This window comes from Astatotilapia calliptera, chromosome 13 (assembly GCF_900246225.1).
Source record: "Astatotilapia calliptera chromosome 13, fAstCal1.2, whole genome shotgun sequence".
Lineage (NCBI taxonomy): Eukaryota > Metazoa > Chordata > Actinopteri > Cichliformes > Cichlidae > Astatotilapia > Astatotilapia calliptera.
This window is the reverse complement of record NC_039314.1, coordinates 4381380-4408123: the sequence shown is the minus strand read 5'-3', so window position 1 is coordinate 4408123 and position 26744 is coordinate 4381380. Positions and strand designations below refer to the sequence as shown.

The 26744-nt window shown below is 41.3% G+C and overlaps 2 protein-coding genes across 3 annotated transcripts in view; one reads left to right on the top strand and one right to left on the bottom strand.

Moving 5' to 3' along the window:
• ttc7a (tetratricopeptide repeat domain 7A) overlaps nt 1–9049 on the top strand; it is a 62928-nt gene extending 53879 nt beyond the window's left edge. Inside the window, exon 21 of the mRNA XM_026189716.1 lies at nt 7766–9049. Within this exon, the coding sequence (XP_026045501.1) occupies nt 7766–7984 (219 nt within the window). The 3' untranslated portion in view covers nt 7985–9049. The remainder of the gene's footprint in view (nt 1–7765) is intronic.
• Nucleotides 9050–18512: 9463 nt separating this feature from the next.
• On the bottom strand, nt 18513–26122 carry stpg4 (sperm-tail PG-rich repeat containing 4). 2 transcript variants are annotated; one of them, XM_026190533.1, is made up of 8 exons: nt 26046–26122; nt 25471–25589; nt 25269–25325; nt 24656–24910; nt 22910–22974; nt 22583–22628; nt 20124–20228; nt 18513–18849 (listed from the first exon to the last, which is right to left on the bottom strand). In XM_026190533.1, the coding sequence occupies exons 2-8, from the start codon at nt 25498–25500 to the stop codon at nt 18790–18792; spliced, it is 618 nt and encodes a 205-aa protein (XP_026046318.1). In that variant the 5' UTR covers nt 25501–25589; nt 26046–26122; the 3' UTR covers nt 18513–18789. The 2 variants fall into 2 exon arrangements, with proteins under 2 accessions (XP_026046318.1, XP_026046316.1); XM_026190531.1 differs by having other exon boundaries at nt 20124–20224.
• Nucleotides 26123–26744: the final 622 nt, after the last annotated feature.

The following is a 26744-nucleotide window of genomic DNA, read 5'->3' as shown; positions in this document are numbered from 1 at the left end:
TTAATCTATGTTTGGCTTAAGAGTTAGGCTGCGTTGTATCCAAGTACTTTGTATGCAAACTACGATGACTACGGACAATTGAGGCAGAAAAAGTTTTTGGTAATGAAGAAGTTATCGAATGAATATTATTCTTAATAAATCTCCGGGGAGCCTGCTTAGCTGCAGTTGGTATGCTAGAGTATTACAAAAACCTCTTTTTGTCTTTGTACTGTATGGAATATGAATAATATAATAATGCTGACACCAAAGAACAAGAACTCATTTCCCCAATGCTAATCAATTCTATAATCAAATCTCTGTTGGTTGTGCTTGTTTGCGACATCCAGGAAGCCTTTTTTTCCCCCTTCTCTTCAGTCTAGTCGAAGGACGTTCACTTAATTAAATGTTGTTTGTAGTTTGAAGCATTTCAAAAGTTTGCTTAAAAAAAATTGGCTTGAAAGACTGATGAAAACACCAGTGCCCACTCGTAGAGTTTGGCTCAGCTCAGTTCGGTTGTGCTTAAACGGCATGAAAAGAAACAAACCTGTGCTGCCAAGCTCACTGAGATCAGCTTTAGGTAAAACTGGAGACAGATGGCTGGGAGTAATTAAAGACCAACTATTAGATACCAGTTTTCTCCACGTAATGCCAGAAACATTTGATGGCAATTGAAATGCTTTTGAATTTGTTTGTTCTCTCTCCCACTCACTCACAATATATTATTTGTACTGGCTGAATTTCTAATCAAATTTGATCCAAAGACAGACACACACACACATGCACACCAATGACACTGGGCAACAATGGCTTAACCGTCAGCATTTTTCACTGTGTTTTCCTCAGACAAGTGGACAGCAGGAGTGTCGGCCCTTTGATTAGTGGATGTCCTGTGTCTGGATTTCTCTTCTTGTAATAATTCAGCAAGAATCTGTCCTCTTCTTCTTTCTCTAAAATTATTTCTCAGTTTAGTAGTTTCATAAACATGCATTTGCTTTCCTTCCAAGGACATTAATTTCAGTCTCATATCTGTGCATTCATTGCCAAAGAAGATGTTGCAAAATGCTTTCTTAAAATCTTGTCTGGTCAGTAGTGAACAGTCACACTGGGGAATATAGTTGTTGGAGACTACGGTGCAACCAAAACCCCTGCGAGCAAGTACAATGGCCATGTGATCTTGTTGGCTTTGTAATGCTTGCTTCAAAGATGGGGACCAGGTTTGTAAATAATTGCAGCCAGTTGGCATCTTCAAAGCATGTTTGGTGTGTCAAGATGAAGATAAAATATGATGTCAGTCTACTATCAGTCTGCTACCGGTCTGCAATCAAATGAGAGCTGTTACCTGTTTAGGATAAAACAGTGATTCACTGTGATAAATTGGCAGAAATTGCATATCTAATCGGTTATGACTTCAGAGATTTAAAACTTAAATTCAGAATTTAAACTTAATTTTAAAACTTAAAAAAAGAAAAATGACAGTGATTTAACTTCAGGGTGAAATATGAGATTTGCAAAAAGTCAGAAACCAGCAAAGAGATGCATGACAGCTGAGTTGCACTCATTGTCTCCAATTAACTCAGATTGATGCCAATGCGTTGACAATTTGTCTAAATGTATGAATGAAATAGCAATTATTTCAAAAATGTGTTTCCAGTCAGTCTGAGTCAGACTGCAATTATTTGGCAACAAGTTACCTCCCATCAAAATACCTGTTCAATTACCTTATTAATCCACAGTGGTCACCATTTGTCATTTATTCCATTGCTGGTCAACCTCTGTGCAGTAAGTTTGTCACTGTAACTGTTTACAATCAGTCACAGAAAGAAAACATTTCAGACACTGATTTTCTTACTTGTCACAGGTGGTTGTTGTTTTTATTCTACTGTGACTGAGACATAACTAACACTGTTGTGAGCCAGATGCTGGTGCTAATCATCTCTTGAGTTTGTGCCAGTCACATTCTGTTTTGTTCTCAAGAAACGTTATCGTTTCCTTCACTAGAAAAAGAGGGGAGCCAACTAATTGCTAATAACTGTCAATTAGCAAGCTCTAGTTTTGATTTGGCCTTCTGGTCCTGGAATCACATCCATGTGCTTTTTTGGATGGCTCAGTATCCTAAGTGTGAATGTTGTTCTTTCCCCTTCTGTGCTCGTCTGTTTTGAAGATAAAGGCTTTACCAGACTTGTTATCAGAACTACCGCTGCAGTAAATATACATTTTACCCGTCAGACCGGAGGTTTCCAGCCGATTGCATTGTTTCTAGGCCTGTTTCGCTACAGCAGTGAGAACACTACTTACTACAGCCTTAGTTAAATGATTGCATGTTCATTTTTTACTGACAATACATGAATTTAACTGGGCTTACGTTCTTCCTATATATTGTTATTCTGACTTGAGGGGAATTGAAGTTCATATTTCATTTACTCCATGAATGCACTATAAACCATCAGCATAATATGTCCTAAATGTTGAGTGGATGGGGCTCATAATCGTTATGATTTTCCTCAAAAAACAACAGCGATGGGATGCAATTGGTCAATTTGCTCAAAAGTGGAAATTCAGCTTCTGGTTTTTACAAGCAAATCCAGCATTATGTTGTGTCTGGATCTTAATGTTGTCACTATATTTATTAATCATATTGACTATTCACCCTAACTACTGTTCCCTGCTGCAGCCAGAGTCGCCACACAGGAGTGTCCTTGGTTTCACAGATAAACTGTCAACAAGCAGCTTAGAAACATACTTCCTCTAAATCGCCTCATACCCCTAAGTTAGACATTTCCCATCTGTTATTCTGAGCTTACCACATTCCACAAGCTGCCCTTTTATCTTACTTAAAGAAGAAAAAACAGTTTTTCAGTGTTTTACAAGAAACACTGAAATTTACTGGAACCCAATGTCTGTCAGTTAAATACGGAAATGGCTTCCTGTAAAACACAGTACTGTATATTAAGTACACTACGGTTAAGCTGACTGACCTATAAACATCAACTTTTCCATAGTTAACAGCCTAAAAGATATAGGTTACAGTGGAAGGCTAAGACTGTTGGTGTGTGTGTTAGTCCAGTAGTCAACTGTTAATACCAAAAACATGTTGGAACAATGTAGCCAATGTGAGTTTGGAGACAAGGGCACAGATAGTGAGATGTGGAAGCTAGTGACCAAACCAGCAGCAAGGACTGTATCATACATCCCTGCACATGTGTGCACTGATGCACACGTTTGTACACACTTTTACAAGCTTGGAGACCTGTGTGCACATCCTGCATTTCTCCGTACCAACAGTTTTGTTGTTTTTCCATGTATTCCACCCAGCAGAAGTGAGAAAAAGGAGAGCAGAGGAAAGAAGGAAGGCAGAGTGTGCACTCTTATTGAAAGTTGCATCAGAGCCCCTAGACAGCTTTGTGAATTTCAGCCCAATTAATCTCAAGCTTGTGAGCAGAGACTGCATAACAAGACTCGTCTGTCTGACCTCAGGCCATCTCAGAGTATGTGTGTTTGTGTGTGTGCCTGTGTGTGTGTGTGTAACAGATAGAGTAAGTCAAGGGATGATTGTGCAAGACTCGTTCCCTGTTGTCACCTTGAGTATGCATGTGACACTGGAGCTTGTGTGCGCGCCTTTAGACGATGCTTATATGTGAGGCAGATTTGACTCTGTGCAGTTGGTCAGTTGCATGAGGTTGTGTTGTGTCAGACTCCCCATGGAGCTGTGCTACAAAACGACAAAACCTAAGCAGTGGTATGATCTTTAACATGGTGACAACAGTTATCATCCACAATGTTCTTCTCTTTTGCACATACATTTTTTAAATATATGCACATCAGTGGTAATGATCTTACAGATTACCAAAAGTGCCAGCTATAGCTCATTCTTTCCTCTCCTCAGCTTTTTGTAAAGGAAAACCCTGGATTGTTTATGAACATACTGTATACATAGTATATAGAGTATGTTCATGAAGTGCAAAACCAGTGGGTGCATGCATACCTACCACAGTTCCTGGTCTAGCCTCAGGTAATAGTCACCCCCCACTGCAAATGAGCTTTTTGGGAAAATAACGTTCTGTACAGGACCATACCAATGTCTTTGAATGTTCTGGACAATTTAGTACCATCTGTGTAAACTTAAAAATTTGCCAAAGTTTGGAACTTGTGAAGCTTAAAGAGTTTTTCCTTATTATTGTTATATTTCCTTATTTTTACATAACAACATGACCGCCCAGTATTAAATAATAGGGATTATTCACAACAGTGAATCATGCAAAGCTACTGTAGTAGAGTCCAAAAATCGTGGAGCTGTAAATAAGCAAAAAAGGGACATTTAAGATGACTAATGACAGCGATTGCCAGTAATGGCCATAACATTGTTCTGAATACATGAAACAGTGAATCTGATATAAGCTGGTCTCTGTGTTTTTGGTAAAAAGTCTTTTGTTGAGGCTTTGATAATATTAGTAATGAGTAAAACTTACAAGAGACCAGTGGAGGATGCATTTACCAGTGGTTTCACTTGGAGTGCACAGCTTCTTGTGTGTAGTGAGACGTAAGCAGAAAAGGCTGCCGGAGACAATAGGCAACAAGATAGTAGTTATTTCAAGGATTGATGCAGACCACTCTTTAACATGAAAGGAGAAAGATTCCTTTTACAATGGCAAATTTTAATGGTCTGTTATGAGCTCTCGTGGGATGCCACTGGCTAACAGTGGTGGTAAGCAAATACTCCTAGTGTGACATGCTAGCTGCATTGTAAACCTTTATCTTTCCCTGTAACCTTTTACCTACAAAATCTATCACATACTGTATGCATTCAGACAATTTGCAGTTTTTATAAGGCACCATTTAGCGTGGGAGATGATTAGCAAAATCATACTTGGTAGAGCAATGTCATTATAGCGGTAATACTTAATAACTCATGAATTAAACCTTTTCAGGTAACTTTCACATCAGTGAGGATCCTTTTTTTTTAATGCTGCTTAAGGGGAAAAACTTAAATTTTTTGTCTAATAGTTATTGTAGTGGTGGAGATGAGTGTCCTTCAAAGGGTGGCTGGGCTATCTCTTAGAGATAGGGTGAGGAGCTCGGTCCTTTAAGAGCCGCTGCACCTCCACATCAAAAGGAGCCAGCCGACTTGGATGAGTAGGATGTCTACTGGATGCCTCCTAGGCGAGGTGTTCTGAGCATGTCCTACCAGGAGGAAGCCCCAAGGCAGACCCATGACTTGCTGGAGAAAATATACCTCTCAACTGGCTTGGGAACGACTCAGTATTCCCCTGGATTAATTGGAAGAGGTAGCTGGGGTGAATAAAATGTCTGCGTCCAAATGGAGATAAGCGGTAGAGTATGGCTGGATAGAGTTACACAGCATTCTGGGAACATGTGACTGTTGTTATAATAATAAAGAGGTTCAAATGAGTCCGCAATAATTCTGAGATTTCTCACGGACTTCGATTATCGGTGTTGGGCATGCATTTGTGCTAAAAAAAAAAAAAAGGTACACAGATGCTAAACAATACAGTTTTTATTATTTCAGTCTGAAAATATTTTAATTGATAATTATGTTATGACAAACCCAAACCCAGTAAAACACAGTTAAGTCATTCAAAAAGTGACAGTCTGCGTTGGCAAATCATCTGCAGGAAGAGCAAGTAACTCGCATCTACTTAAAGGATCCCTTCAGGCCGTCTCTCTCGCTAACCCTAAGCCCGCTATCAGTTTTCATCAGCGTATGTGTGCGCTTGTGCACGTGTTACTGTGTGCACACTAACATACTGCATCATCTTTCTGCAGAAGGTCGCTCCTAATCTCATCATTTGTGGATTTTCTCCCTTCAGCTGTACAATCCCAGCTGAATACAACTCTTGTTTCCGTTTTTGTTTTTTGTCATCCTGACTCGTCTGCAGGACAGCAGGCATTCTAATCCAAGATTTGGGTTTTTAGCAAAAAGCCACCATCTGCTAGCTTGATCTTATCATGCCATAAAGCGTTTTGATGGTAGACATTTTGAGTAAAAACATAATATGAGCAACTAGGTACTAAAATTAAATGTAAAATCTCCATTCTGTGAAGAGTATGCCAAAGGTCATCTTTTATCCTCCAACTTTTTGAAAGTGATTATTATTCAGTTTTAATGTGTCAAACCCAGCTATCTTAAAATAAAAATGTAAATAAGTTTACTCGTTAGCAATGTTCCCTCTAAGCTGCTCACGTGCGCAATTGCGCACTGTTGGCACGGTCTCTGCGCACAGAAAATCTGCGTTGTGCACAAAAAAAAACTAACCTGAAATGAAATTAAAATTAATACTTCAACAATCATGTTTTGCAGTGTTAGTCAGTAAGAGACAGGCTGCTCCCATATGGGATTAGAACGATGCCACCTTATCCCATAGTTCAGCCGATGCGTATATACGCAGCCAATCAACGTCATTGACAGGCTATGACAGCGTCCTTATGTGCCGACACCGGTGTTTTAGCTAGCAAAGCGGCGTGGCTGATGTGGAGTGAAGCCACGTTAATGACAACGTGTACAACCATTGGAGATGTGAGCAGGACAGACGGAACAACTGACGGAAAAAGTGTGGACTTTATACCAGTTTTTAAATTGTGTTGATAGGCCACGTAAAACCAGAGTTGTGATTAAAAATATGCAATGTTTGGTTTTCTTCCTGAATACTGTCGTTGTTTATATTTACTGCGGGAAGAAACGGTAAAAACGGCGTTTTATAAGCAAAAAGGCCTGTGAGCAAAAACCCCCCCCCCCCCCCGTCCCCGTCTTTCCTATTGGTCCAAAAAAGTACCATGTCGACCAATCAAAAAATGGTATGGCAACGTGGCATCTTGTTGTTAAGAAACGGGGGGAAGTTTTAGGAGTGACGGCGGTGTTTTGAGATGTGAGAGATTTGAGACGTTTAGCACAAATCTTGTGTAGTTAGTGTGTAGTGTAGTCAATAGTTTTGTTGTGTGTGTCAGAACAACGAGGCGACTGCTGAATGTTACAGGTGTTACAGCAGTGATACATCTCCTGCTGTCAGGCCTGCAGGTATCAGGCTGTTGTTCTCCTTTATCTCATAGTGGACAGAAATTATGTTTTGGAGTGGCACAAATAATTTGTGTGGCATCAGATTTGATGCAGAACAGCTGATTGTTCTGTAAATAGTTTGAAATGTTTATTTAAAAAAACCGCCTTGGCTGCATTTAGAAAAATAGCTGCAAAAACTTTGTTGTTTGCCAAACTGAGTTACTTTTTTGAAGAAGTAACTATATAATTAATTGCCCAACATTGGTCATCATATACTGTATTTTGCAGACAGAGTTACAGGACTCTCTCCCAGACCACAGACTCATACTCATAATACAAGTCAGAGCTTTATAAAAAAAAAATTATAAAAAAAAAGTAAGTTGTGTTTTTACTTCCAATAGTGTTAACATACTACACAGTTCATGAACAAGATTTATTTATTAATTTTTATTGTAAGTGGGCTAAAGCAGTTAATTAAAAGTAGTCTAACATAAATGTAAGTGCACACGTCTGATGTCGCTCACATTGGTCAAAGGGATCGCTCAGGGAGTTTGTGTGTTCGCTCAGACACGTGAAAAATTAGAGGGAACATTGCTCGTTAGTTACTTTTTTCCCCAAAGGTTTTAGAAAAATCCAGTTTTTGTTTTCTAAGCAGGACACTTCTTTCTGTGCATAGAGAGTTTTAAGGTTTTGAAAACAACTTATGAAGTGTGACATTAATGCACGTAAATGTAAAACAATTTTTTCCTGCACCTCTCCATCATTCTGTTCATTTAGGGCCGTCTGCTGGTGAAAACTGGGCGTGTCCACCTAGGCGAGAAGGTTCTGCGTGATGCGGTTCAGATCCACAGCACCTCCCACGAAGCGTGGAGTGGACTGGGTGAAGCTCTTCAGTCTCGGGATTGCAACCAGGCCCCCGACTGCTTCTTGACAGCCCTGGAGTTGGAGGCCTCCAGTCCCGTCCGTCCCTTCACTGTCATCCCCAGAGAGCTCTGAGATGACGGCCTTGCAGTAGCATGGAGGTTTGGGTTGGGGTGAAGATTTTGGCTAAAATGTAATGATGAGCTGACGAAAAGACAATGGAAACATGAGCTTTAAATCAAAAGTTAGTTTTGGGTATTGGGTCTGTTTTCTTGCTGTTGGGGAGAACAGACTGGTATCACTCATGTATTTACAATATTTGAAGACAAAATAAAATAAAATAGTATCTATTTCCCCAACTAGTTGGCAAGTGGTTGCTGTAAGTGGCTGGTGGTTGCAAGCATCTAATTTGTTTCAAAGAGGTAAATTATGCAGCATGGAAGACCTTGATTTGACTGATTTGGTTGCTACCAGGTTGCCACAGTCAGGTTTGTAGTTTGAAAACTTGTCTGCAAACACTTGCCGAGTGGAAGTGAAACTGAAAAGTTCAACACAAACAGAAGATCGAGACTGCCCGAAGTCGAAGTAAAAGTTGTGTCTTTCATGCAAATTACAAACAACCCGGACAAGATAATGATGACAATCAGGTTTTTGGTGCAGCAGCCTCCAGCAGCCACTTGCCAACTGGGGCTTTGCAGGACTATGTTAATTATCAATTGTGGGAAAAGTAAGACTTTTTTCAACCAAAAGAAAAAACCAAGTTGACCAAGTAAGTGCACTTGGTCTGGAGAATTCCCAGTTAACCAAAAAAAAAAAGAAAAAGAAAGACCTCCAGCATAACCAGTCTCAGGAAGGGTGCTTCCATCCCTGTGTGCTGCAGTGTGCTGCAGGTCACTACATTGAAGATATAAGTTTTCATTTTCTGAAAAATATTTATTTTTATTTATTTTGCTGTTTTGGACTGAACTAGGTGAGCTGTCTCCTCGTGTTTCATATTTTTCTTAAGCGTGACTTCAGGTTTAAGGGACAGAGGTTTGAGTGGTATTTATTTACTCATCTAACTCTAAGTTTGTTTTCCAAAATTTTAGCCATTCCTTCATCAAGTATATTTTAAAGAACAAACCGTTTAACAAATCACTTTTACCTCAACTTGAAAAAGTAATTAATCTCAGCAACTTTCTTTGTTTCTTTGATAATCCAATTGTTCAGTCTGACGTCACTAGCCGTGTCTGGGCCTAAACTCCGCTGCAGGTCCATATATCAAACGATCACTATGGCATTACTGAGAGTTGAAAAACTGTCTAAAGTCTTTCATCTTTAATAAAATGATCAGCGTTCTGCTCTACCAGGTGTAACAATTGAGTTTAACATCCAGGCATCCATGAAAACGGAATTTATGACATTTAACGGAGTTAGAAGTTAGCAGGGAGTTAGCTCGCTAGCTTCTATCTAAATACAATATAGCATGTCCTGACTGCAGGGTTTTGGAAACAAATTCAAACGTACAGCTCTGCTATCACTTCCAGCATAAATGAAGACAGAAAACTAAACAGCAGTGACGTTTGTAGGGTTACTGAAGTTGGGCTAGCTGGTATATAATGATGTGCTACGTGACCACTAGCGACACAGCTAGGTTAGCATAATATAAACAAGCTAACTTTTTTTCCCACTCGATAAAAGTTAACGTGAGTGTTCTCGGTGGTCAGGGACAAATGTAATCGCATGGCAGGATGCTGTAAAAGGACCAAACTTCAGCCAGAAGAACAACTGAGATAATCCATCCACAATACGAGGTTAGTCATTCATATACTGCTGCATGGGCTGTGCTGTAGTTACATCCTAAGGTTTAAAAACTGAGCTTAAATAAATGATTAGTGGTAATAAAAGCTGAGGGAGGTCAACAGGGATCACTGACTGTTTTAGGAGCTTTTTGAGATCAAATAGAAGAAAATACATAACATTAAACATGTTAACAACACAAAAGCCATATTAAACGCAGACTACTTTAGGCCCGGAAGTAGGATTCGTCATGTCATCACTTAACGACTGGATTATCAGTTTAATAGCTCCATAGTGTTAGAAGCTAGCAATGTGAACATTGCTAGCTTCTAACACCACCAATTGTATTAATGCAGTTTGTGCGGATAAAGAAAGAGAGGGCTTTAGGTCTTTGCATATAAAAAACGGCTGTATAGAAAGTTAATATTTTAGCATAAGTAGCGTTCTGTTGTAAATCGCCTATGGAGTCTATGGAGGGATATTTTTAATGATCGCAATCACCGGGTTCATAAATTCAGAGATGTGCCAGTTACATCTTGACATAAAAAGCATGTTGTTGTGTTCTGATACATGTGGCAGTGCAGATAGGTGGATATTGTACATGCTGTTTATCACAGCAGCAGCTCCACTTCATTATTATTTGGACCTTTGATGTATTTTTGATGATGGCCTTGACTGGTGTAGCTTTTTATGCACGCATGCAGGCACAAACACTCCCTCCTGCTCATCTTCAAAAGAACCAGCATGAACACGTCATTCCATATGGCATCATTATATGTGTGTACATGATGTATTTTAATACATGTGTATCTGCTCCCTCTGAATGATCCCTCTGGGATGTTAGCAATCTTCTGTTTGTACGGTACAGTAGGCCCTCATCCATGCACATATGCATGGGTGTGTGTGTGTGTGTGTGTTTTGGGGGGGGGGGGGGGGGGGGGTGCTTGACTCATCTGTTCATAATGCCGTCCATTATAAACAACAATGGCTTTTAAAAATCACTGCTGGATTTTGTATCTTCACCTGCCTTGTCACTTGTGACTAATGGGCATCACTTCCGAGTGCCTAACCACATAAATGTGAGCAGTGGGACTGGGCTGCTGGCTTATGTAATACTGCCAGCACAGTTTTCTGCCTCCAAACTCCCTCCTCCTTTCCCTCCCTCTTTCTATTGCTCTCTCTTGCTCTCTCTCGCTCCCGCTAACCCTCTATGTCTCTTGCCCTCTCCCAGCTTGGCTGATGTGATGTGATGTGGCTTCGTTGCCTAGCAGCCATCCCCTTGTTTGAGTAACTGGGGAAGTGGAGAGAGATCTGGTCCTCTGAACAGCATACATATACAGTGGGAAGACACAAACAGTCACTACACACACATACACACAGATGCACGACGTGTGGTTTTACAAGTTTGACAGTGTCTGTTTGATGTCTGCTGCTACCATGTGAGGAATGAACCAGCTATAATCAATGTCTCGGGCTGGTGTAAATTGATTTGTGTTATGGGAAGAGTCCCTGGCTTTGCTTTTAGAGAAAAAAAAAGCCGTCTGTTCTTCTCCCTCCCTGCAGCGTTGCAAGCACCAATCTCTACCTTCCCTGTATTCTTTTTTTTTTTTAAAAGAACCGCCCACGCCCCGATCGCTCTTGGCATGAAAATCCCTCATTCATCAATACTTCGATTTTTGGACATGGAGATTATCTATCACTATCGCCTCTTTTCTGCCATCGGAATAGTCTATTTTTACTCTCTCTCCCTCCTCACTCACCGACTCTCCCTTGTTCCGTCCTCTCCTCATTAGCACCGTGTGAGACACCTACACAGGGGCTTCGGGAGATGAATGGTCTAATCCTCAAGGGGAAGGAGTGAAGTATTACATGGTGCACAAAGATACACACATACTCTGACAATGAGAGACATGCGATGAAGTCATTTTGAGGTACAGCACAAGTATATATGCTTAAACATATAGTATACACACACATGTACACACATTCATACTTACACTGTCACTGTGATGCCACCCATGCACATCACTCTGGTGTCACTTTCATACCTGAGCAACACACCCTCCACACCTCGTGATAAACAAACGTACATGAACCGCGGTGACCGTTTTGGGGGAGGTTTCTATGCAAGCGTGGTATTCAGGTCATCAACGTGGATGCCAACCCGGCAGGGGCACATAGAGGGCACGGGCTGGGCGGTGCTGCTGCTGCGGGGCGCCAACAAGGAAACTGTAAACCATCACTGTGATGACCAAACAAGGCTGGGGAGTCATGGATGGGTGAGGGGTGTGATGGAGGTTATAAGGATCAGATGTGGTTTCATAATCTCATTTATTAATAAAATGACAGATGCGTCGGAGTTGATCCCCAAGGGGAAAATGTGTTCGAGCATTTTCAGTGTTCACGCGTTGACATAAGAATGTATTCAAAATGCTGTAAAAATCATTTGTAAAATAAAAATGAAAATGTTTTGATGATTGAGATGAATTTTCAGTTAAAAAACACTAACAAAAAAACTCAATAAATGTTTGCCTGTAGTTTTACTATGAGTTACACTATGGTGCTGTTAATAGCTTCAAATTAGCATCTGCCTGAATCAATATACTTTTGGCTATAATGAAAATGTATCATCATAAAATCCACAAGTGTCATTTTCAAAGGTTGGCTAAAAGGCAAGGCAAGTTTATTTGTATAGCACAATTCAACAACAAGGTGATTCAAAGTGCTTTACAGAGACATTAGAAACACAAACAAATAAAAATCATGATTTAAAATTGATTAAAACAAACAAACTAACTAACTAATAAACAAACAAACAAACAAACAACAGTATATAAAATCAAAACAGATAAAATCAGAACAGTAGATAAAATCAGTAGTTAAAATGTAAGTTTTGAAATTTAAGCTTAAAAGTGTGGATTTGGTGCTTTATTCAAATGCAGCTGAGAACAGGTGAGTCTTCAACCTGGATTTAAATAAACTGAGTGTTTCAGCTGATCTGAGGCTTTCTGGGAGTTTGTTCCAGATATAAGGAGCATAAAAGCTGAATGCAGCTTCTCCGTGTCTGGTTCTGACTCTGGGAACTGATAAAAGACCGGATCCAGATGACCTGAGGGATCTGGAAGGTTCATACTGGGTCAGGAGGTCACTGATGTATTTTGGTCCTAAACCATTCAGAGCTTTATAGACCAGCATCAGAACTTTAAAGTCTATCCTCTGACGGACAGGCAGCCAGTGTAAAGACCTCAGAGCTGGACTGATGTGGTCCACTTTTTTGGACTTAGTGAGGTCTTAAAAGACATATCTAACATATCTAACATTTTTTCTCATGACTGCGTGCTTTCTGCAGACTTACTGTACTAGCTAGTAGGCAGTTAGCTTGACCTAGCATAAAGTTTAAGCTAATAGAGGAAAAGGATTTTTTTTTTCTAAAGGTAAGTAAATCTGTTTACTGTAACTTCAAAAGGTCGATATTTAACACAATGTGTAAAGTCCAAAGTTGTGGAATTTATGCCATTTTTTTTAATAATGCAAAATAGATTTTTGTACTAAGCTATGCTAGTCTTAAATTTACATTTAACAAACAGATATCAGAGCTATATTTACTTTAGTGCCATTCCACAATTCTGACTCTTATGTTACAATTCCCAGTGTTACAGCCTGACAAAAAGTGTTTACAGGTTGGTATACAAGACATTTTTGCCACTGCTGATAGACGGATGCCAACACTGTTAGCTAGCTATGGATACAAGTTGCTAACCTTTCTAGTATTATTAACTTAGCCCTCCACCTTCCTGTGTGAATAAGGTCAGTTGTAGCTCTGAAAGAATCTACATGCACCATCTAAAATCCTTTGCCAGACACTAGAATATCTGATATACCTGCTTATTGATATAAAATAGGTGTTATATTACTCTCACATTGTTGCCACCCTGCTGCCAGCCTAATATTTTGGACATGCTCTGGCACTCATTTTTATGAGGCTGAAATTTTCAAGCAAGCAGGCCCAATAACGCCACAGTAAACAGCAGCCTGGTCAGCAGTTTGTTGTCTTCCATCAATCGCCAGATCCAAAACTTGATAGCCCTCCAGCGCTGTTGGTCCACGTTCCACACACTGTGCGCCAGCGCCAGCACCATTACCCACTTATACAATGACCCCCTTGTTCACTAACAGTTGCTCATTGGAGCTGATTAAATTTTTAAATGTCATTTAATAGAAGTGTAATGTACCTCCTTTGTGTCTGTCAGCAGCTTGAGATGGGCGGTGAAAGGATACCTAGTTAACCTCCCGGTGTGTCGGACCGCCTGCTAAATTCCTTGGTCGTCACCCTTAGTGTAGGGCTGTAGTGTTGAAAGTGAATGAGCCTGAAGCCCTCTGAACATAAACCTGCAAATCTCTTTGTCTATCCCCACTCCTGGTGTTTCAAGGTGATGTGTTATACAGATGGAGCAAGATGGAGCTAGTACTGCAGGGCCATTTTAACTCAACGCAATGTCAGTGAAAACAATGGCTGCACTGTTCAAGGGTTTATTTGTTTGGAGAACTTTAGCTGGGACTTAACAAACCAATAAGAAGTCCCACACCAGTGCTGGATTAGAGTATTTTTAAGTAACCTCACATTCTTTGAAAATTCCAGTGGTCTGCCTTCGTCATCGCTCCGAAGCTGGGTCACATTTTCTCAGCATGTTGTTTAGTGTTAGCTGTTAATTTGACATCCTCAACTCTGGCCCAACGGTGGAGCTGAGTAGCACGGTCAAATCTTGCTGTAAGCTGCCAAAAACACAGATTTATTCCAGACGTTCAGTGATGCGCTGCATTGCTTCCTGAATGGCGACCGGATCTCATTAAGCTGTTCCCAGAAAGAGGAGTCAATGTTTGGGCTGCTTGTACGACTTACCCTGGCACCAGATGTTCTTGTACCCATTAAATGAGAGAATTCCACTGTGCCAGCGCAACTGAAATCATGCTTAAAACACCTTTGCCGCCACATGAAAAACTAGCAGAGGTAAGAAACAAAAAGAAGGACAATGTGTTACTTTGATGTTTGTACTCATCATAGATTAAGAAAAATTGATATGTTGGATTGTGTTGATTCCCCACGGAGCCTTTAAGAAATGAATGTGTGTGCACGTGCTCGCAGGTTTGCGCATCAGTTTGCAAAGCGCATTTTTAAAAAGCAAAAGATCACAAGCGCGTGTGCATTCGCTGCATTGCATGGATGTGCAAGTGTTTATTTTAATGCACCGTGCATCTACGAGGGTGAGCTTGATTGACAACAGAGGAGCGGGTGCCTGGCCGTGCCTGTGGTCAAGGCAGGCTGTGGGAGGTGGAGGGTGTTAAGTCATCAGTATGAGGCATATGTCAGAGATCAGTGCTGTACTGCGGAGATCATTTAGATGAGAAGGGAGGAAGGGCACCAGGGGTTGACGGAGTCAGAGATTACTGGCGGCTTGGTGCCTTGACCGCAGGCCATTCTGGCTGTTTGTTACACACAAACACGCACACATATCTCTCCTACTGTATCTTCCTTGCAAGTGCTGACTGTGGAGATCCAGCTCTCCAGAGAGTGTATGCAAAGCCCCGTGTTAATAAGATTGCCTTCCACTCTGAGTGGTAGTGTATCCTCTTTTGTCTCTGGAATAATGACAGGGGGAATAAGAGACTGGCCCTTCAACCTCATCAAGCTTTTAAGTGTCAGCAACTGAAGGAAAACAGAGTGTGTGTGTGTGTGTGTGTGTGTGTGTGGGAGGGCTTTAACTGTTAATCTAAGTAGATGTGCTATGATAGTGCTGCACAAGACTTCCATGACCACCGTCCCAAATAGTCATGTCAAGACCGTGGCTCAGGGGGTTGGGAATCGCATCTGTAACCGGAAGGTCGCCGGTTCGATCCCTGGGCTCTCTGTCCTGGTCATTGTGTCCTTGGGCAAGACACTTTACCCTACTTGCCTACTGGTGTTGGCCAGAGGGGCCGATGGCGCGATATGGCAGCCTCGCTTCTGTCAGTCTGCCCCAGGTCAGCTGTGGCTACAACTGTAGCTGCCTCCACCAGTGTATGAATGTGAGAGTGAATAGTGGTATTGTAAAGCGCTTTGGGTGCCTAGAAAAGCGCTATATAAATCCAATCCATTATTATTATAAAAGATTCAGCCGGATGCCTCAGAAGTAGTTTGTAACCTCTTCCACAGCAGCTGGCTGAATTGTCAGTGGTGTTTTTTGTTACCTCGCAGATGTTTATTGTCTGCTTGGAATGATAATGTGAAAAATCACTGTGGAAATCCTCCATTTTAACATACTGAACCAGACCTAGTGAATTAGTCCCACTTCATGGATTACAGCAGTGAAAGATGCATTTAAATGGGTGTTTTTCTAGAATCATTCGGTCGTTCGGTAAAACAATAAGCTGTAAATGCAACGCTTAGATACAATCAGCTGTACTAAATTGAAATTGTAAGTTCAATTCAATTCAGTTTTATTTGCAAAGAGCAAATTCCCTGAATGAGCTCTGTATTGTAAAATAAAGACTCTACAATATTAGAGAGGAAATCCCAACAAGTACACGACCACTTATGAGCAAGCACTTAGTGACAGTGGGAAGGAAAAACTTCCTTTTAACAGGAAGAAACCTCCAGCAGATCGAGGCTCAGGCAGCATCAGCCATCTGCCGTGACCAGTTGGTAAAAACAGGGATACCTATGAAACTCTAGTTGTCTGGACCAGCGGTCCCCAACCTTTTTTGCGCTACGGACCCGTTTATGTCCGATAATATTTTGGACTGGCCTATAAGGTGTTGTGGATAAATACAACAAAATAAAAACAGTACCGGTACCCCCCCCCCAAAAAAAAAAAAGATTTGTTCATAATACACGGGAAAAGACACAGGGAAACCGAGTTAATGATAAAAACTATTTTTAAAAAAACAATAAAAACCCTGAAAACCATACATTTCACACCCGAGCCTCAACTCTCGTGGCCCGGTACCAAACGGTTCATCCATTTGATCCCCCATGAATATGAAGAGTATAGGTGAGTGCAGCTTCAGTGTTCAACTAGCAAAGAGATTAGGGTATGCTTTTTTTAAAGTGAGGTAGCTACTGGTGCTCAAACACTTGATGGGAAATTTACAGATTCTGGCCGATTTTCTTTTCTGTGAATCAGCTTTAACATACTGTAACTGTTCTTCGTCCTTACAATATTACTGTATGCGTTGGACTCAGTGTTGGTCAAGTTACTTGAAAAAACTAATCAGTAACTAATTACTGTAATCCCGTTACTTTACTGATTACTTATTTTCAAAAGTAATTAATTACTTAGTTACTTGGTTACTTTTTAAAAACACGATTTACAAACTGAATAGGTAATAAAGAAATAGATCTTTCAGCCCAATTCTACTTTTTCTGCATAACCCCATCCATCCATCCATCCATCCATCCATTCGCTTCCGCTTATCCTTTTCAGGGTCGCGGGGGGCGCTGGAGCCTATCCCAGCTGTCAAAATGTAATCAAATGGAAACATCTCTTTTTAAAACTTTAAATCCGTTAAATTTATGTATCAAGCAAAAATTTAATTATATGCAACATTGTCTGACTGGAAGAAATTTGTTTAAACCTATTTTCTGCACATTCCAGCACATAAAATAAAATATTTTTTTTGTGTTTACACTCACTCTTTCAAATAGATGTAAGTGAAACACAGCAGAAAATAAATAAAATCAAAGACTCAGCGGTCCTGTTGCTCTATTTTCACCTGTAAAGCAGGAGTAGGGTAGGCGGAGGGTTACCCTGATGCAGGTGTGCCGCGGCGGTCAGTTGAAGAATCCGCGAGTCTCTCTGTGAATTTCCCATTACGTCGTTGCGCACTCGGTGCTTGCTTGGAAGTTTAGGGGTCCTTTTCGCTGTAAAAGAAGTTTTCTTCCCACGCACAACGGACGCTAATGTTTTTGTCACTTTTTATGGAATCAAACTCAAAGTAAGGTCAGTACTTCCACGCTTTAAACGCTGCACGCTCATACTCTCTCCCACACTTGATATATGATCCACTGTTGATCTGCACACAGCTGTTGTCACAAACGTCGCACTCGCTTACATCACTGTCATGAGACATTCTCGCAAAAAAAATCACGGTTTTAGTAACGCAGTAACGCAGCGTTCCTACGGGAAAGTAACGGTAATCTAATTACCGTTCTTGCAATAGTAATCCCTTACATTACTCGTTACTTGAAAAAAGTAATCAGATTACGCGTTACTGCCCATCTCTGGTTGTACTTAACACAACACTCAAATACTTAATAAAGTGGGCTTTAATCCCTGGATCTAATTAACAGAGTCTGGCTGGGACGAAGAGCTGAGTACACCTCAGTTCCCTCAACAACTCTACAATAAAGCAGTGCATGCATGCTCAGCAAAAGTCCTGTCTGGGTAAATAACAGTGTCCAGATTCCTAACAGTAACAGCTTGTTTGTTATATCTGTGCCTATCCCATATTGCATTGTAATCTACAACAGCATTATGTTCACTTAGAGGCGATTCCTATCTGCGCCGCTCTCCGTGTCCCAAGCTTGTTTGTTTCGTTGAAAGAAAGAGCGAGTATGTGGAGTAGGTAGCGATAAGAATAGCTGTTTTATTGTGTGCCACTGCCTTGGCCTCTAATATCGAATGTGTTATCTGAGGGTGCAGCATGCCACACTAAGCTATGTGCATGTGACGCATGGCTGAGCAGCATTCCTCCTCCTGAGTGCATCGCAGGGCAGAGATAGTAGGAAGGCAAAGGCAGCCTGACTGCCAACAGAGAGGGAAAGAGGAGCGAGAGAGGGAAGAGAGATGAAGGGAGGGCGCAATACCGGGAACATGTAGTTAAGTGGAATGAAGTACCCTTTGTTGCAGATAAGATCATTCTGCTTCCCTGGCCGGCGTCACTAAAGCAATTTGAGCACGACGAATGTAGCTGATTATGTTGTTGGCAGACCACAAAATCCCTCACTGACATGCAGATAAACGTTGCTCCAAGTAATAAAAGACCAAAGGTTTCCCCTCTTTCATGCAGCCATGATTTTACTTTTATCTTATATTTAAAACACTGGATTATGTGACTTCACTCTGTAAGTTGAAACAATGACTAAATGCAGGGATGCTTGTATCATGGAAAATTAAGACGGCTCCTTAACATCTTTGTGCAAACGACTTCCTGAAAGGATCATAGGCCCCCGGTCCTGGAGTGTTCTGTGAAATACACAAGTAACTGTAATTACTTTTCAATTTATAATATATTGTCAGTTTGTAGCTTTCTAGTATGAATTCAAATAATTCTAAATGCTGTAACCTTTGATTGCTAACAAACAGGAGACTGCAACCAAAGAAACAAACAAAGTGTAAGCAATATGGGGTCTAAGCTTCAACACATCTCAGTATTTAATATCCAAGTACTCCAAACACTACAGGAAGAAGGGAACGCCATTCATTCAGAAGATATCCCCTCAGTTGCTGTTTGGTGCAGAGCGGTTTCTATCACATCCATTTAAAAATTACCCATGAGTGTTCAGCTGAAAGCCTAATCATACAATTCACACCATTAGCTTTCTTATAAGATCGTTCAGTGAGACTCTACGGCCCATGGACGGAGGCATTGTCTTCCTGAAAGAGAGCACTCCATCGGAATGGAAATGTTCACAGTATATAGATTATAAATTAGAACAACTTTGTATTGATCCGCAATACAAAAGGCATGTCTGTGAGAATCGTAATGTATGGATGTTACTACAGGTTGAACCCTAATGTATCTGTAATAATTTATAGACTACATCTACTCTGCTGAAACAATCTGATAGAAATAGTTGCTCTTTTATTCTATATTCTGCTCTATGCATACTGTTACAATGGTCCATACTTATATGCAATAAATAAATATGGTCAATGTTTCAAATAATGAGAATACCTGCGAGCCAAAACTGTGCAATGCATTAAATTGTCGGCCATATTTCCTAAATGCAGCTGTTATTTTAGGCACTTTCCTTACTGAAACACTAACCAGTTGATCACTATTGACTAAATATCCTGCCATCTGTGCCTCAACCCTCTATTGAAGTCATTTAGGACTTTTCCTCCTGCAGTCTTATGCAAAATTAGAATCGTCCGCGCCTGCTAGACTCATTGTTTTGCTTTGCATCTGCTTTCTCTTTTAATCTGTCTCCAGTCCGTGTTATCCGTGCCCCATTAAATAAATTTGGTGTGTGTTTGATTTCTTTATCTGTTACATAATCTTGTGATGTTATATTTTATTTACAGGAGTTATCTAAATCCCGTTTAATAACTAATCCCTTTAAAATCAGATGAATTTCCATAATTTCCAAGCATGTAAAAATATGATCATCATTGAAACAAATTGAAAAAGCACCTAATAACATAAAAATGTTCTAATGCAGCTAATGTAAAATACGAAGTCTTAAATTAGTAATTACGGCATGTAGAAAAACACAAGAAATGTAAATAAGACTCACTGAGTGCACACCGTGTAGCCGCGGCAACGTGGATTTGAAACAGGAAGTGATGGCTTTAGCTGGTTTGGTCTGTGGGTTGTAGTGGCATGGAGCAGGGCCATCTTTCTGAAGGAAATAGCAAGAAAATATTGATGTGTCTAGCTCTGTGATTAACCTCCAGGGTGCTTACCCACCAAGCTTAGAGCAAAATTGTCGAAGACTAAATAGAAGATGAAGATGTAGCACCAAGATGGCCAAAATGCTCCAGAACAAGAAGCTTCACCAACTAAAGGTTGATATCAGCCATTTCTATCTTTTATATACAGTTCACAGGTTCATGGTGCACTACTATTGCACACCATGTCCTCTATCATTTTTAATTCCTTGGCTCTTTGATGTTTGCTCATGAAAACCTGTTGTTGTCCCAGTCTGATACTCAGTGATCTGAAGGATGTGCTAACCATGTACACCACTTCTATTTCGAGGTCTTACATTTAAGACATACAATATATCAATTCAGTCCTGACTTTTTAACCTTTGCCAGCAGATGTGTGGTACACAGATTAGCAGCGCGGTCACTGGTTCAAGCCCTGACTGGAGCCTCTCTGCGTGGCGTTTGGATGTCCTACCTGTACTTGTGTGGGTTTCCTCTTCTTCCCACATTCTAAAGACATGTTAGGTTAACTGGTGAGTGTATATGAGATAAAGTGTATGGAATAAAGCACAGTATGAACTTATGGCATTAGTCACACGTGTCTTGGCTAAAGAGCTTTGAGTGGTCGCTACAACAAGACAAGCACTTATATAAATATCAGCGCATTTCATCACAGGTACATTCAAGGCTAGTTTCTGTCAGAACTCGGTCAGTCCTTCTTCCTCTCTGTGCCTTTCACTTCTCCTTTCCCGTTACCCACTAACACACATACTGGTCATCACCAGCGGCGTGCCATGCAGAAATAGCATCACCCCTCCTCCGCTCTCCTCCCCAGACATAAGACTGTCGTCCTGTCCCTGAACACAGGACGGGCCTTTTATTTTCCATCCCTCCTTGATTCTGACAGAAGAAGACAGGATAGTGCTTTTTTCCCCTCTACCCTTCTCCTTGCAGCAGTGGCTACTACCATTACATGCCATTTGATTCCAGTTGCCAGCTCACTTGATCCTCGGTACCCTGCCTGCCAGCACCTCGGCACGCCTGCCTCATGCTAACAGAGGTGCTAATGCAGGTGTATTTCATGGGAGTCATCAGGCAGCTGTGAAACTCTTGTGCATGTGTGTTTGGGCCAAAGCACTTGGCATACTTTCCTGCTGCGGTACAGTGTGTAAGAAAGGCTCTCCTGGGCGACGTAGGTACCTGGCATATTCTGCAAATGTCTGTGAAACTTTTCAACTTTGACGTCTTTTTCCACCGGTGCCTTGATATTCATTAAAGTTTTAAACCTTTCTAAGATTAGGTGAAATCAAAAAAAGAAAGAAATATCTCTAAAAGATTTTCTTAAGGAAAGTTTTATAGAACTTTGCAGTTTTCAGTTGTGTAGTTGAAGGTATCACTACTTTATGGGAAAAGTACAAATGGAAAATAATAATAACTCCACCCACTGGGTAGATCTCAAATATGTTCAGCCGATTAGAAAAGACATGAGATTTCTTCCTCTGGGGGTCCTAAATGAATGCCACTGCCAGCTGTACAGTAGGCCACATTAACAGATAACAATAGAGAACATCCACATCAGAATATGTGCAATTTTTAAATGAATTCAGGTGAGTTTAAATCTCAAGGCTTAAATCTCAGGTAGTGCAGTTAAATCAAAAGAACAACATATAAATCTGAGACGCAAAATTTCACCAGAAAGGAGAAATTAAGTCAAATCAAGCTAAATAAGTAAATTAAATAAATATACTCCATGTAAGAAAGTCAGATTCGTGTTTTTCTGAGTTACAAGTGGAAAGAAATTTCAAATTCCCGCGCTGGGCCACACCGACTTCTTCATCACATACCATTAAGACTCCTCAGCTTTGATATTCTAATGTTTCCCACATGCAGCTGCTTAACCTTTGACAAAAAAATCTTGTCTCTGAGTTGCTTTGACACCAGCGATGGCAGAAAACTGCTCCCAGCTCTGTAGTAATAACACCCTCGGGATTTCTTAGCGCCTTTCCTTCTCTGTCAACACTCAGCAGCTGCCAGCGCAGCTCAAATATCCATCGGCTACCAGCACCGACGCTGCAATTTGAACCAAAGCTGACTGGTCAACCAGAGCAGTGCCATAACAGGCCTTCAAATGGGGGAAAATGATACAGTCAGAGCGCCCTGGGATCGGTTTTCTTCAACCCTTGCGGTTGTCATAACTGCCTTGTGCACATTAGGTCATAGCTTGTAATCAAAACCTATTGAAAGTGTATTGTAAGGAAACTTTTTGTGGACAATGGAAAGACTGAATGGTGTTAATAATTGGTCCTGGCGATCAGATCCTACTTACAGGCAGAAAGCTGATCCGCTGCACAGTCGAGCGAAACATCACATGCCTGCGAGAACAGGAGATAAGAGAAGGAAGGGGGCAAAAGAGCAAATAACAATAAGGAGAAAAAGTGAGAGAAGAAATGGATAAGGAAGTTTGTGATCGACAGCAGAGGAAAGGAGAGAGCAGCCTGGTGATTGCTCCTCCATCTTTGAGCTGCATGGAGGTGAGAGAGGGAACCAGAAAGCCGGATGAGGAGGAAGGATTTCGCGATCAAGGGATGATTCATGGCTTGTCTGCGCCGCTGTGATCTGAAAGTTAAAGAGTGGCTGTTTGTCGAGCGCTTACTTGCAGGGAATCTTCTCCACTGGTCTCGCTGTCACATTGTAGTCACATGGCGAAGTGTTTATGTGCTGGCAGAAGGAGAATAAGAAGATAAAGATGTTTTTTTTAATATATACACCAAAGTATCACCCTGAGTTTGTTTTTGTTTTTTGAGGGGGGCACCTATTGTGCTTTAAGTAAAGTATGGATGATAGCTGGTTACATCCAAACAGACTTCCACAACGGAGCAGTGAATAAATATTGCTGAAGTAAATTACACCCCTAGGCTAGTGAAAGCAGAAGTCTATCATTCAAAAGTTTCTGCTCATAATGACTTCAGTCTCTATGGGGAGGTTCCCAGGTTTGACTCCAGGGCCTGAAATCTATACCTGCTAAACTTTACTGTTAGTATATGTGGCTGTAAAATAAAAGATTTTTCTCTTTTTTATTGTTTTAACAAATAACCATTTACTCTTCCACGCATCAATAACCTTGACTTGCTGTATTTATTTTTAGTTGCATAAGAGCCAGATTAGTTTGATCATATTTTCTTGTGCTGTGTGGCACGAAGTGAATTCAGCTATGTGAAGGAAAACGTTTCCACTGGACTATATGCAGTGCTATGGAAAGCTAAGTAAAGCCTTGCTGTTTCTATTGGATTTAATGGGGCTGGTAATGTGGTCTAATGTCTAATCAGATGCATTTGATTGATTGATCATTAGCAAACGCAAGCATTTCTAGTTTGCTCGTCTGGAGCATTCATGTGTGTGTTAACTGCAAATTCAGGGTCAGACCGTACAATGCACAGAGAAACTGCAAAAAACAAAGGGTTGTCAAGCTAATATGTCTTGTTTTAAGTAAAAAAAAAAAATGCCAATGAAACCAGTGAAACTTCTCCAGTTTTTCTCTAGTTTCAAAATTCACTGTTTGAAACAAGTTCCTTCGACTCACTGAAATGTTGCCCTGTAGCTGATTGTGTCTTCTTTTAAGTGTAATGAGATAATTTTGACTAGAAAATAAGACAAATATATTTGGTAAGATTTTGAGTTTTTGTAGTGTAGTGGACAGCGCTGTGTTTGGCAAATCCACACAGAACATATCAGCACAAACACCTGATACCAAGTGTCAAGGACAATGGTGGAGGGCTGGTTATTTGGGCTTGTTTTGCAGCCACGGGACCTGGGAACCTTGTACTCATTGAGTCAGCCATGAACTCCTCTGTAGAGTGTTCTGCAGTCAAATGTGAGGCCTTCTGTCCAACAGCTCAACATTGGCCCAAACTGAGTCATGCAACAGGACAATGATCCTAAACACAGCAGCAAATCTGCAACAGGATGCGTTAAAATGTCTCAGAGTCTAAACTGAAATGCTGTGGCAGGACCTTTAGAAAGCTGTGTATAAACTAATGCCTTTAAGAAACTGATAGTCGTAAAGAAGCTCCCCACCTTGATTTGTTGACATCATACTGGGTTATTTAAGCTATCTCAGTGATTAAATGTTAAGTATAACTTCTTCACGCTAAAAGAAAGGGGAACAATTTAGAGGTGCACCTTGTTTTACCGGTTAGTAGGTAGTTACTGGAGCCACCTAATATTGAACTGGGCTGTACCTGACCCACAATGTAAACCTTTGTTAACTCAAGAAAAGAAGCTTCATACTCAGCAGCAACTGGTTGGTTACACATGGCTTCTGTCTCAAGTGAAAGCAAAACTAGAAAGCAAAAACTATGAAAACTTTCAAAAAGGATCAGTAAATGAGTCTCAGTGCTACCTTGTCTCTAATTCCAAGGGTGAAAATGTCGGGTCGGGGGCAGTTCTTGAAAGAGTAGGAAGCCTGGTGCATCAGGACTTCCTGGGTGGAGTCTGTATATTCATACGCTCCAGGCAGCAGCAGATCCCCCTTACGCACACCCAGGGTCTGAGTTTTTCTGCCCACACCTTTGAAGCCGTAAGTTTTTTTCACAGGGTTCAGGTCAGCCTCCTCAACGAAGTCTCGGACGTGGTAGGTTCCCGGGATGGGTGTGTCCTGGAAGAGTGGGAGCATGGGGAATCTCTGACCCACGTTTCTTAATTTCATAACTATTTTACAACAGTTCAAAGTCTGACATTTTGGAACAATGCAAGAGCAATGCTGCAGTAAGTTCATGGATGGGTGACCTCATGAGAGACAGCTGTTGAATTCCACTGAAGATGCCAATTTCACTCAATTTCCAGCAACCAGAATGATCGAAATCATTGATTAGTTGAAGGTTAATATTAATGTCATTATTTTCTAATGCGTCATTTTACTCATGCATGTAAGTGGCATGTGGGTTTTGGGCTGTGCTGAAGCACACACTTGGTTTCAGAGAGTCTGTGAAACCAAACAGCAGTGCGACACCTACTCTCAGTGCTCCCAGCCACCAGCTCCCCCGGCCACACAGTTCCACCGTGTCATCACCCTGCAGATAGGGACGAGGCACAGGTCACACCAGACTGCTTCTGCTATGATGACATCGCTATGCCAACGATGTGTTGATTCGTCTCCCACCTTGTCCTCATGAAACCACACACAGAGTTATGAGGGTTTTAAAGATAAAGCCTCACCTTATCTGTCCTGTGACCACTCCGGGACATGTCACCGGCTTCAGAGGCGACTTTGTTTCATCGTCCTGCGCCGCGCTCGCTGTCGTTCACTATCTGCTTAGTGGGAGATCCAGTGACACCTGACCACCATTAAAACAGGGATCGTTACTATAGCAGCAACTCCACTATCGATCAATTTTTCAACAAGCTGGCCTCGCAAGGGGAGCTAAATTTAGATTGGCTAGTTTGGCTGAGAGTAAGACACATCGGTGAGCCAGCACCGAGTTGCTGTAGGTGCTGCAGGTGGTTATGTGGTTGTCACTGTCTGCATCCCATCCATCCATCCATCATCTTTCATTGTCCAGTTTCCATAATCATAGGGATGGCAGTATTCAACATGTGATATATGGAGGAATACTGTCAATTTAATAAGAATACACAGAAAACAAAGCAAGACTGCATCTCTTCTTCATCACTGTCTGCAGGAAAACTGTGTGTGTGTGTGTGTGTGTGTGTGTGTGTGTGTGTGTGTGTGTGTGTGTGTGTGTGTGTGTGTGTGTGTGTGTGTGTGTGTGTGTGTGTGCAAACGCTCACACCTGAGATCGTACTCCAGGATGAACTCTTCTTCCCTCTTTATTTCAGTACAGCAAAATTCAAGACCGCCAGCTGAAGCGAAAATCTCACTCTGGGAACAGAAAGCGCTACACTCGGCCCGGTTGCCAGGCTACATGCAGCACATGGCTGGAAGGAGCCAAGAATTCATGCTTCCGCTGCTTGTCAAGGAAGTCTCATGTGACACCACAGCGCACTAGGAGACATACACACATCTTCACCCTGACTCCCTCATGTACAGTCATCTCCAGTTCGGACAAGGCATGAATGCAGGAGACAGCTTCAGCCTAGTGTCGCATGTGCAGCGTAATTAACAACTTTTTTTATAAGCAGGCTGCGATGACACTTCATCTGTGAGGGTAATTTTTTTTCTTTTTTAAAAAAAAGTCTTGTGATAATTGGTTTTAACACGATCAGAGTTTCTTGTGTGATCGATTCACACCTGAAATCGCCGTGGTGTTCCTTTTCGTTCTGTGCCTTGGAACTGCAGCTGGTGCCGCGTGAAAGCAAGAACCCACTCATTTGTGTCACTGCACATGACACGAGACGAAGCAGAGTCAGATCGGGGGGTAGTGCAGTTACCTTTTCTGTGTGCTAGCTGTTACCTCGGTGCATTTTGTAATGCTCTAAATGTTTAAATGTGCTTCCACAAGGGAGCTCTGAGTATGCATGATTGGCCAAGC